The 12889-nt window shown below is 40.7% G+C and overlaps 1 protein-coding gene across 1 annotated transcript in view; it reads right to left on the bottom strand.

Moving 5' to 3' along the window:
* Positions 1-1365: 1365 nt before the first annotated feature.
* The window catches only part of LOC144364702 (phospholipase A and acyltransferase 3), a 27248-nt gene continuing 15724 nt past the window's right edge, over positions 1366-12889 (bottom strand). Inside the window, exon 4 of the mRNA XM_078045779.1 lies at positions 1366-3221. Coding sequence (XP_077901905.1) covers positions 3120-3221 — 102 coding nt within the window. The 3' untranslated portion in view covers positions 1366-3119. The remainder of the gene's footprint in view (positions 3222-12889) is intronic.

Below are 12889 nucleotides of genomic sequence, written 5' to 3'. Positions count from 1 at the left end.
GAAGTCTTTCCCTGCTCCTGCATGTTGAAGTATTCTCCATTTTTCCTTCTAACAGTTCCAAAGACATCACAATACCCAATTTCAAATAATATTTCAAAGCCGTAGTAACAAAAACAGACACATGGACCAAAGGAGCAGAACAGAAAATGCAAACACATACAGCTACAGTCATCTGACTTTTGCAAAAGTGACAAAAACATTCATTGGAGGAAAAAATAAAGCACTTTTAACAAATGGTGTTGGGAAACCTGGATATGCATACAGATTGAATAAAATTAAAAACCTCTCTCCTACCCATACAAAAGTCAACTCAAATGGACCAAAGTCCTAAGTATCCTAATTTTTTGTTAGTATTTGCTTAGCATATCTCTTTTATCCTTTAATTTTTAAATAGTTATAATTTATCTAAATAAATTTATCTTATTTAATCTTAAATTTTAGGTATTATTGAAGATGTTTGCTAATTTGAAACATTTAACATACAAAAAAAATACTAGAAAATTTACTATAGTTACTATCCACATACCATACACCTACTGCCTCAATTTAAAACTTTATTTTAAAAAAAATAAAATAAAAACTAAGCAAACCGCCCAGCACAAGTTCACACACCTGTAATCCCAAAAGCTCAGAGGCTGAGACAGGAGGATTGCAAGTTCAAAGCCCAGCCTCAGCAAGAGTGAACTGCTAAGCAACTCAGTGAGATCCTATCTCTAAATAAAATACAAAATAGAGCTGGGGATGTGGCTCAGTGGTCAAGTGCCCCTGAGTTTAATACCCACTACAAAAAAAGAAAAAGCAAATTAAAAAAAATTAAATAAAACATTATTTTACCATATTTGCTTTATCTCTTTTCTTAAATTAGGACATATGTTAACATAAGCTTAATACTATTATCACACAATAAAATTAATAATTCCTTAGTATTCTTTAATACCCAGAATAAACTTGAATTTTCCAATTATCTCAAATTGTTTTTATAGTTGTTTTTGACATTTGCTTTTTGTCAACTATTTCTTTCAGCACAGAACAGCATTCACACACCCCAAATTTTTCTCCTCGATAACATTAACTTTATTAAGACATCAGACCAGTTGCCATGTGAAGTTTAAACCAGGGTTTGAGACAAAACTCAATTCTGTTTCTGGCAGGTGGAGTCAGCATACGCTACAGCCTCTGCAGCTGAGAAAGCACTTTGGTGTTGGCAGCTAATCACAGCAGGGCATCCTGCCAGCTCCCCTCCAGGAGGACCCAGGGTGGCAGGTGGCAAAGCCAGATTCTTCTCCACTACTATCAAGCAATTTCTTTGCAGGTTCTTGTCTCACAAATTCAAAAAATGAAATTCATGGACGACAACAACAGAAGGCAGAGTGAAAAAGAGTAAGATTTATTAAAACGTGAAGAAAAGAGACTGAACTCTCGCAGGACAAGAGGGGACCCGATAGTGAGTTGCCATTGGAGTATACTAGTCCAGGGGTTTATACAGCTCTTGGCCAACACTGTTGGTCCAAATTTATGCTAAGCAGGCCTTGGAAAAGTACCAATGCTATTGGCTGGCCCTTGAGTCTGAACTTTCCTGTAACCTCCATTCAGGCTCACCCCCAGCTCTGTGCCTATCTTATCCAAAATGACCATCCTTTTCATCTCAGTCATTGTGTTCTTATATTTTAAGTATGCCTATTATGAACTGTATTTGTAGACTCATCTCTAAATCCAGTGTAATGTCTGTCTTTTACTTTGCAAGTTTAGTTCACTTGCAAAATACTTTCCGTGATTATCAATATATTTGGAATTAGCTCCTCCATTTTATCCAGTTATTTCCATACACCACTTTTTGTATGTAAATTTTCCTCCTTTATTTTTCACTTTTTAAAAATTGAAGAGCATATGTTCTGTTTTGCTTGAGTTTGTCCTCATTCTTTTTCCATCCCCTCATTATTAGTTTGGAAGTTACACTCTGTGTTTCCCTTTTATCTTAAGCCACATGAAAAAGGGTTTAAGGAGACCCACTTTTTGAGTTTGGCCTGTCTCTCAGGTTTGGGGAGCTTGTGAGCTCTAATGAGACACATCAACAGGGCTGAGTCAGAAAGGAAACTGGTCTGGAAACAAAGTATTCTCTCAACACTGGTCCTTGAGAGTACTGCTTATCTGCACCAGATGTGGGCAAGGCAGGAGGGAATAGCCCTGGGGCCATCTGTAAATCCTGTCCAGACTTGCTATGGACAGGATGGTCCCCAGACAACCAGGGGCAAAGAAGGAAACATTCCAAGCAAGTACAAGGAAGCATGCCCTTAAGAAGGAAGGACAGTCCGCCCCAGCAGTTCCAAAGAACCCACAACAACCCCTTCAGAGAACAGGTCACTCTGAACATCCAAAAAATCCATTAAGCCATAACAGATGTCAAACGACCAACAATGGAAGGTGGTACCTTATCCAAGCCCCTCCCACGAGGACTTGGCAGCAGGGAGGGGTAGGGGGCCAGGACCAGCCACTCCCCAAGCTCTGAGACTGCCTTTGTTCCATGTGACCCTGGGCCATCCTGCATGGCTGATTGGCCTGATGGAAGTTACCTGACCCAAAGGCAGCCAATGGGTAGGCTGAGCTGGGTGGTGCCGAGCCAATCAGATTCTCAGGAACTTGCACTTGGGAGCACAGAGCTGCCTGAAGTGGGCAAAGAGGATGCTAAGCTGAGGCGGGAAGAGAAGGCGGGTGGGAATATGGGACTCCAGGCTTGGAGGTCATGGCAAGCAGAAGTGGAGAGGAAGCCAAAGCACTGAGGAGGCAGAAGAGACAAGGCAGTGTGTCCTGACTCCCCCAACTACCCTTCAGGAGATCACCAGAATTAGCCCCTGATTTCTGCAAAGAATACAATCTTCAGAGAGAGAGAAAATCATGGAAGGGAGTCTCCTGGAACACAGTCCAGCTCGTCCCTACATGGACTTCATACCAAGCGTCAGTGCTGCATTTTCCCCAATAAAATCCTCTCTTATTGTGCTCTATTTTATTTGTGAAAATAAGCCTTATTATAAGTCAGAATGAAATCCACAAACCAAACCCCAAACTCTCTAGCAAAACAAGACCCTCTGGAGCATAAAGGCATTCCTGACAGTCGCTTCAACTTATTGCTTCTGTTTCTTGTTTCTTGAAAACATGACTCCAATGAGGCCCACGGCTGCCAAGCCCACTCCTGCGATGCCAGCTGCCATGATGACATCTCTGACCTGCAACAGAGAAGGGGTGAGTCAGCCTCTAGTGGCAGGAATCCAGAACAAGCTGTACGTTCAACAGGATCCTGCGGCTCAGGGCACCTCCATGTCCTTGGTCTCCCTTCACCAAACTCAGGAACCAACCAACAAATGTTGGAAGAGCCGAGGAGAGAGTTGGATGGGGAAAGAATCAGTGGGTGTAGCCAGCTGGCCTGGACTTCACAGAAACCCAAAAGTGAGAAACTCCGTTCATCCTGTGGCTATTTAAAGAATATAAATCCTCAGCGGGTGACTGTGGGGAAAGGACAAGGAGATGACATCAGAATGGTCAAAATACTGGCCAGCTACTGGGAAGCCCTTGAAGTGAGTGTGAAGTCAGGAACTTGTTGTTGACAACGCAATAAAATATGACCTGCATGAGAACAGCGACCTCACCCCTCACCGGACCAGCACCTGGTCCAGTCAGGCATGGAGATGCTCTTTGTGTCTCTTTTTTTTTTTTTTTAAGGAAAAAAAAAAACTTTATGTTTAAATTCTGATCTATGCATAAAAATCGTTTTTATTTCATGGTTAAACTTAGTACAAAAACGACAACAATGTTCACACGGAAGATTTCAACAGAAATCTATTCAGATTCATCTACTCCTGTAAGGCTAATATATAAAGAAACAAACATTCACACATTTTACTAAAATTTTCAGTAAATAATTCTAGCCATAATACTTATTGCAAAATTAAAAGTTCAAAAATTGTGTGTGGCTTTATAGCAATTACAATTTGTGATGAAAACACTAAGCCAAATATCTCTGATCTAACCAGAACAACCCAAGTTAAAGACAAACCCACATAAATCCAGTTAACTCATACTAGACTCAGGTTCCAAAAACACACATTGGAGAAAAAAAATAGCATATTCAACAGATGGTGCTGGGAAAACTGGAAATCCATATGTAGTAGAATGAAACTTAACCCCTATCTCTCACCCTGCACAAAACTCAAGACCAAGGACTTAGACTAATAACCCTGCACATATTAGGGAAAATGTAGGTCCAACAGTCCATGATGTGAGCTCAGGAACCAACTTCTCAACAAGACTCTTAAAGCACAAGAAGTAAAATCAAAAATCAACAAATGGGTTGGCATCAAAATAAAAGGCTTCTTCACAGCAAAGGAAACAATCAAGAGCATGGAGAGAGAACCTACAGAATAGGAGAAAATCTTTGCCGCCTGCACCTCAGGTAGGTGTTAATTTCCAGGATATACAACGAATTCAAAAACTTAACACAAAAAAAAATCCATAAATGGGCAAAGGAAGTAAACAGACATATCTCAAAAGAAGAAACATGAACAGTCAACAAATAAATTTTAAAACGTTCAACATTGTTAGCAATTAGAGAAATGCAAATTAAAACTACGCTGAGATTTCATCTCACTCCAAGCAGAATGGCGGTTATCAAGAATACATAACAGTAAATGTTGGTGAGAAAGCAGGGGAAATGGTGCACTTATACATTATTGGTGGGACTGCAAATTGATGCAACCACTCTGAAAAGCAGTGTGGAGATTCCTCAAAACACTAGGAATGGAACCACCATTTGTTCCAGTTATCCTACTTCTCAATACATATCCAAAGGACTGAAAATGGGCATAATATAGTAACACAGCCACATCAATGATTATAGAAGCTCAATTCACGTTAGCTAACTATGGCGCAAAACTAGGTTTCCCCTTATGGCGCAAAACTAGGTTTCCCCTTAAGAGATGAATGAATAAAGAAATTGTAGTAGAGCAAAAGATAGCAATACTGGAAGCTCTCAAAAAGCCCACAAGGATCTCATCACAATGAAACTCAAAGTTAATGAAGTGCTTCCCACCCCCATTCACTGAGAGCTTCTGTTAGGTAGTAATCATCCACCCTTAATCATTAGAAGTACCACACACCTAAATTAAAGACAGAGAGGAAAACAAACATTTTAAAATGTCATCTGGCTGGGCACGGTGGTGCAGGACTGTAATCCCAGCGGCTCAGAAAGCAGGGGCAGGAATATCTCAAGTTCAAAGCCAGTCTCAGCAATGGTGAGGAGCTAAGCAGCTCAGTGAGACCCTGTCTCTAAATAAAATACAAAATAAGGCTGAAGAATGCGACCCTGAGTTCAATCCCTGGTACTCACCCCCCCCAAAAAAAGTCATCTGGAGAAATAAATCATATCTAGAAAAGAAACCACTTTTTAAAAACTATTAATAGAGAACAGAAGACATATTGCATTCAATAAATAAGTACACAGTATTATAAAAATAATAGAAATTGAGAAAACAAACAGTTCATAGAAAATAAAAATATGATAGAAGTGACAAACTCAGTAGGAAAGTTGAAAGATGAGAAATTTCTCAGAAGAAAATAAAAGCCAAGATTTTAAAAATATAGAGAATAATCCAACCAGCCCAACATCTGAATAATATAAATTCCAGAAAAAGAAATAGGGAAGAAAAAAATTAAAAATGAAATAATTCATGCTGGGCACTGCCATACACGCCTGTAATCCCAGCGACTCAGGCAGCTGAGACAGTACGATCATGAGTTCAAAGCCAGCCTCAGCAATTTAGCAAGATGCTGAGCAACCCAGTGAGACCCTGTCTCTATATAAAACACAAAATAGGGCTGGGATGTGGCTCAGTGGTTGAGTGCCCCTGAGTTCAATCCCCAGTGTGCTCCATGCCCCCTCCAGCAAAAAAATATATATATATTGTGAATAAAAAAATAGAGCCAGGGATGGTGGTGCATACCTGTAATCCCAGCAGCTCTGGAGGCTGAGGCAGGAGAATCTCGAGTTCAAAGCCAGCCTCAGCAACATTGAGGCACTATGTAACTCAGTGATGTCTCTAAATAAAAAACAAAATGGGGCTGGGGATGTGGTTCAGTGGTTGAGTGCCCCTGGGTTCAATCTGTGGTGCCAAAAAAAAAAATTAATTTAAAAACTTTTCCAGGAAAAAAAAAAAAGAAAGAAAGAGGCCCAGGAATTTGATACAATACTTTATCATAATAAAACTTCAAGCATGAACATTATGTCTACAACACTAGAAAGGCAAGAAAAGCAATGAAGAAATCATCACACAATTAATGCAAAAACAATCCATCTCAGAAGACAAGCATTTAAGCATCCTAGGAAAGGGCCACAAGAAAACGTTGCTAAGTTTTTGACGTGTCTGTCATGACGGAAATCAAACCCAGGACCTCTAGCAAGCTTGGCAAGTGCTCTACCATGGAGCTACATCCCCAGCCCATTTGTTGCTAATTCATAACACAGACAGCTGTGCTGATGCAGACCCAGAAGCAATTGATTACTGCTCTGGTACCTTGGCTTTGTCCAGTAATGGGTCATTGCTTTAAGAGGACGGACACACACACACACACACACACACACACATATCTCAGACTCATCCTCTGTTTAAAACATTCCCATTTACCTTTTTCTTTTGTGTGTGTGGTGCTAAGGATTGAACCCAGGGCCTTGTGCATGCAAGACAAGCACTCTACCAACTGAGCTATATACCCAGACCCCCATTTACCTTTGACCTCTGATCTTCAATCTGGTTTAACTCCAGTGCCTAAACATCCACTCAACATGTGCTTGACATGTCAGACTTCAGGAGTCTGTCTATTCAGTAAGCGAATTTAGTACAGCTATTCTTTCACCTCAGCATTCAAATATGTTTGGTGTACAAAACACTGTGAAGGTGACACTGGAGGACGGTCTGACTGTCTGCTGCTGCCTGAACCGTGCTTGGCAGCAGGACATGAGCCCAGTAGCACTCAGAGCTTCAGACTCAATGCAGATCAAGAACCTCTACGAGTGAGTGCCTCGGATATGATCTGAAGCTTGGAAACCAGTGCCAGGCAGAGGTCTGCTGCCCTCATTTGCAGTTTGGCTAGAGGTTCAGTGTATCTGGTGGCCCTTTCCTCGACTTTTTCCAGTCTCTGAGCCATAGTGTCCTCCCATCCATGTCACCCTTAGTGTTGTATAGCACAGCAGCAACACTGAAAGCAAGAAAACTGAATAGAAATGATCCAGATCAATGAGCCACAGTGAGAGAGTCCAGTCTCCCTACTTCTGGCATCATCCAGGGTCCAATTACAGGGCCATCAGCCCCTGAGACAATGCAAAGGGACGGCAAAGGGTCCCAATATAGACCAACTGTCCCCAGTGAAGGCTCCGTGTCCCAAGTCAACAAAACTGCAGTCTCTCCCACCAAAGGCATGAAAGAGTGTCACAAACGGATCAAGAAAACTCACCCTAAAACCAAGCCAGTCTCTTAAAGCAGAATCTGAGCTGCCATGGAAAACATTGTATCTTTCATGCCAAGAAGTTCAATGAAGACAGCACACCAAGAAACTCAGAAACAAAAAGGATGAAAATGTGCGCCTAGCACACAAAACCTACACCCCAACATGACATGGCCAATGCTTTATTGATACTCAAAGCAGAGAGCTTACCCTGATGGATGGATGGATGGATGGATGGATGGATGGATGGAGATAAGTATGGATGAAAAAAAAATCCTGTATAACCAATGTAGAGACGGATTTGAGGGCTGCAGTAGTTTTGTTTGTTTGTTTGTTTCATGCTGCTCAGACTTATCTGGGCCATAAACATGTCCATCATAGCTGTGTGCACATCAGCAAACACCAGTGTAACCAACAACACAAAGTGCCTAAAACTGAGGTTCTCAGCAGCCAGAACTCATGTTAGAAAAGTTTGATGGAGCTACCAACCAGAGGTTTGACTGCTGGTCAGTCTTTCAACCTTTCTTTCTTTCTTTCTTTTTTCTTTCTTTCTTAGTTGTTCATGGACCTTTGTTTTATTCATTTATTTATATACAGTGCTGAGATTTGAACCCAGTGCCTCACACATGCTAGACAAGTGCTCTACCACTGAGCCACAACCCAGCCCCTCACCCTTCTTCTAAAACATAATCAGACATAGGTTTGTGGTTTTGTAGCAGCTGTGGTTCTGCGGAGTCACCTTGCCCCGAAGCCTGCATACCGTCACTTGCGTCCAGTATTTTCCTTGCTGAGCTCTTGTGTCAGGGTGGGAGAAATGACCTGCAGATGATGCCGGAGGAACAATATGGCCCCAGTTCTTTACAGAACCTCATGGCCTGAGAGCAAACGCCAATGCAGCTGGTTCATACAAAAGACACGTGGTCAGGGAAAACAACAATATCCTCATTGTTTGTGCTCCAGCTTTGTACATAGTCACAAAGTGTGATTAAATACAAGAAAGCAGTATCTAGTGGCCCTGATAGTGCCAGACCTTTTGGGGAAAACAATCTGTCCACGAATCGGCGCCCGCCTGCAGATGCCATTGATAATGTTCTTGTGCACTGCAGAGGGGTCCACCCAGCCCTGGCTCATGCTACAGGAATTCTGATGGGGAAAGGGCTACATGAGGTGGATCACAGGTCTTTAAATCAGAATCTTGTCAAAGAGAAAATTATCTCTCCTGAGAAATGTTAAGAAATCTTATCTTTTTTTTTTTTTTCCCAAGTGGGCAAACTGAGATTCTATCATTACTGACAGCTGTTCATGTGACACAGCTCTTCTGAGTTGAATCCAGATTTAGTGATGTCTAAATCGTTTCTTGAAAAGGAAATTCTACTATGCTTCCTTCACCTTGAGCAATGTTTGAAGTGGATTTAAAAAGAAGCGGAGGGGTTGGGGTTGTGGCTCAGTGGTGGAGCACTTGCCGAGAAAGGATGAGGCACCGGGGTCCATCCTCAGCACTACATCCAATAAATAAATAAATAGTATAAAAAATACAATAACATTTAAAAAAATGAAAAGAAAAAGCAAAAAGAGTAGTGCTATTCTAAAAGCAACCTGATATAGACTTAGAGTTTATAAAACAAAGAGTTATAAAATATATGTATAGAAATTGTCCTTTCTTCAATCATCAAGAATACAGGCAACAGGGCTGGAGATGTGGCTCAAGCGGTAGCGCGCTCGCCTGGCATGCGTGCGGCCCGGGTTCGATCCTCAGCACCACATACAAACAAAGATGTTGTGTCCGCTGATAACTAAAAAATAAAATATTAAAATTCTCTCTCTCTCTCTCTCTCTCTCTCTCTCTCTCTCTCTCTCTTTAAAAAAAATAAAAAATAAAAAAAAAAGAATACAGGCAACAATCAATGTTGGTGAACAAGTGGGGAAAAAGGTACACTCACACATTGCTGGTGGGACTGCAAATTAGTGCAACCACGATGGAAAGCACTATGGAGATTCCTCAGAAAACTTGGAATGGAACCAACATTTGACCCAGTTACCCACTCCTCAGTTTATACCCAAAGGATTTAAAATCAGCATACTACAGTAATGCAGCCACATCAATGTTTATAGCAGCTCAATTCACCATATCTAAACTATGGAACCAACCTAGGTGTCCTTCAATAGATGAATGGATAAAGAAAATGTGGTATATCTACTCAATGGAATATTACTCAGCTTTAAAGAAGAGTGAGGGCTGGGGATGTGGCTCAAGCGGTAGCGCGCTCGCCTGCCATGCGTGCGGCCCGGGTTCGATCCTCAGCGCCACATACCAACAAAGATGTTGTGTCCGCCGAGAACTAAAAAATAAATATTAAAAATTTTCTCTCTCTCTCTCTCTCTCTCTCTCTCTCTTCCCCTCTCTCTTTAAAAAAAAAAAAAGAACAAAGGCCAAATGTTTTCTCTAACATGCAGATGCTAATTCACAATAAAGTGGTAGGGGAGACTAGAGAAGAATAGTGTTACCTTAGATTAGGTAGAGGGAAGTGATGGGAGGGAAGGGGAAGGGATGTGGGGACAGGAAAGATAGTGGAATAAAACAGACATTATTAGTTTGGGTATATATGTGACTACATGACCAATATGATTCTACAACATATACACTCAGAAAAGTGAGAAATTATATCCCATCTATGAATGATATATCAAAGTACATAAATGCATTCTACTGTCATGTATAACTAATTAAAACAAATTTTAAAATTAATAAAAAAGAAAAAAGTTTAAAAAAGAGAAATTGGTCTTTCTTTACAGTAACGTTAAAGTACTACCTCACAGTTTATCCAGATGGACTGTCCACATCTTCAATCTTAATATTTTATCTAATTCAGACTAGACTTCACTGTGAGTATAGCTCCCAGTTGGTGGAGGTATTTTTTCGCTTGTTTGTTTGGGGTTTTTTTGTTTTTAGTATAACTCAGTGCAAAGGCTTCTCTACAGAGATTTACTAAAATACACTTTGTGAAGCCCAAGTATTTTTAAGTGGATAGAAACTAGAAAACCCTGTTCCTAGAATGCTTTTAGGCACATAAGGCACAGAATGCATTTTAATTTAAATCCACTGCTTCACTTTTTTTTTTTTCCCCCCCTGGGAAGTTAGATAAGTCCTAAGTACTCTGTTGATAGAAATCTGACCTGCTGCAAAGAGCCAGTGCAGATAATGACTCATCAGATTCTTAAAAACCAAAATGCCTTCATGAGTCAATGACAGGGACAGTCATGGCTTTTGACAGCATTTGCGAAGAAAAATGCGGCTGGACTTTTTCCCGTTTTTTACTAATTTGGCCATTGTTAGTGAGAGGGACACCTGGGAAGGTTACATTTCAATTTGGCTCACCAGCAGGTATTATAGTCATGACTTCCCTGGGCTGGGGGTCCTCAAATGGGAACAATTTTGCCCCAGGAAGAAATGTGGCAATGTCTACAGACATTGTTGGTCTGGGGTGGGATGCTCCTGGTGTCACAGTCAGGAAGAATTATCTGGCCCAAAACTGTCAACAGCCACTGAGGTTCAGAAACCCACATCCTAGATCAAAAAAGTGAAGAGGAAATCTTTGCAACAAAACAGGTGGCACTTCTCTTGGTTTTAAGTTATATTCTGGTTGCACTTTCTGTGATGGTGGATTAAGTGGATTGGTCTGTTGCACCGTCATTATGTTGGCCTCTTTCCCCTGGATGGATCAGTTGAGGCTTAAAGCCACATGAAAAAAAGGGTTATGTGTGCAGTTCGTGTTGTTTCATTTTGCCACAAGAGTAGAATTATCGTTTATAAAAAGAAGAAATGGTAGAAAATGTTTCCTGGTTATTTCACTATCTCAAGATTTGAAATTTCATTTAAATGTTCTAAATATCATTTGTGCCTAATGATATACATATTTTACTAAACTGTGTAACAATTTGGCAGTAAGAAAAATGTTCTACTTACAGAAACTTGTGGATCTGTCCATTATTCTATTAATAGAACCCAAGAAGAGATAAAAATGAGATGATTAGGATTTATTTTGTAAATCTTCCTAATGTACACCCTTGATTTTATGGAGAATCTTGCTGTTTCCCAAGGTTGTATTGTAATCTATATTTGGAGTTTATTGCTATATAGATATAGGGAAATTTACCTGAAGAGGAAATCATACATGATTGACTTTTATGCAATATCAGCAATGATAACACAGAATCTTTTAAGTGTAAGTTTCTCTTTTTCATGCTGATAATCATTGCTATATTTAAAAATGAAACTTTCATTATACCTAAATCTGCCAATGAATGTTAGTTTTCTAATCCAAAAAGATCAACAAATGAAAAACAGGAAAAAGAAGATAAAACAATCAGGAGAGCAATCCAGGGTCCAACATCCCAAGAGCAGGAGTCCCAGAGAAGTCAAAATGGAAAATTTCCCAGAATTAAAAGAAAGGAGTTTCTAGATTGAAAGGAATCACCAAGTGTTCAGCACAATAGATGAAACAGACCTACCCAAGGCATATCATAGTGAAAAAAAGATAAGATTCCATAGCTCTGGGGAAAAAAAATGAGCCACATTTAAAGGCTCAAAAATAGAACGGTTTCAGTGACACACACCTGTAATCCCAGTGGCTTGAGAGGCTGAGACAGGAGGATCGTGAGTTCAAAGCCAGCCTCAGCAAAAGTGAGATGCTAAGCAACTCAGTGAGACCCTGTCTCTAAATAAAATACAAAATAGGGCTGGGGATGTGGCTCAGTATTCCAGTGCCCCTGAGTTCATTCCCCGGTACCAAAAAAAAAAAAAAGAATTTGCATGGTTTCTGACTCCACCGCCACCATAACAAAATCTAGACAGTGAATCAATGCCTTCAAAAGTCTAGAAAAAAAAAATTGATTTGCAACCTAGAGTTCTACACTTAGCCAAACTGTCAATCAAATGTGAGGGCAAACCAGAGACATTTCTAGGCACCCGAGCTCTTTTCACAATGCACTATTTTTCAATAAACGATTAGGGAAACTAGTCCAACGAAAACAAGGAAGTAAACCAAGAGAGAGAAAGATGTGAGCTTCAGAGGATAAAAACATCAGTGCAGGAGAGAAGTGCCCGGGATCTTTAGGAGGCTAGCGAAGGGCATGCCCGGATGACAGCCTTGTTACTTAGAAGTCGAATGCTTTTTTCTTGCCCCCCTCCCCCACACACACTCACACTGGGGATGGAAACCAGGGCCTCACACATGCCAGCCAAGCACTCTACCACCGAGTTACATCCCCAGCCCAGGACACTGTTTTGAAGACCATTAGCCCCAGTAAACAGATGTGCTGAGTGCCATCTCCCCCAGACCCCTTCTTTCTTTGCATCACCTTTGGAACCTGCCACATTCAGGTCCTAGTGAAGTTCCTCGCA

Source organism: Ictidomys tridecemlineatus, chromosome 4, assembly GCF_052094955.1.
Source record: "Ictidomys tridecemlineatus isolate mIctTri1 chromosome 4, mIctTri1.hap1, whole genome shotgun sequence".
Taxonomy (NCBI): domain Eukaryota; kingdom Metazoa; phylum Chordata; class Mammalia; order Rodentia; family Sciuridae; genus Ictidomys; species Ictidomys tridecemlineatus.
This window is presented reverse-complemented; position numbering and strand designations above follow the sequence as displayed.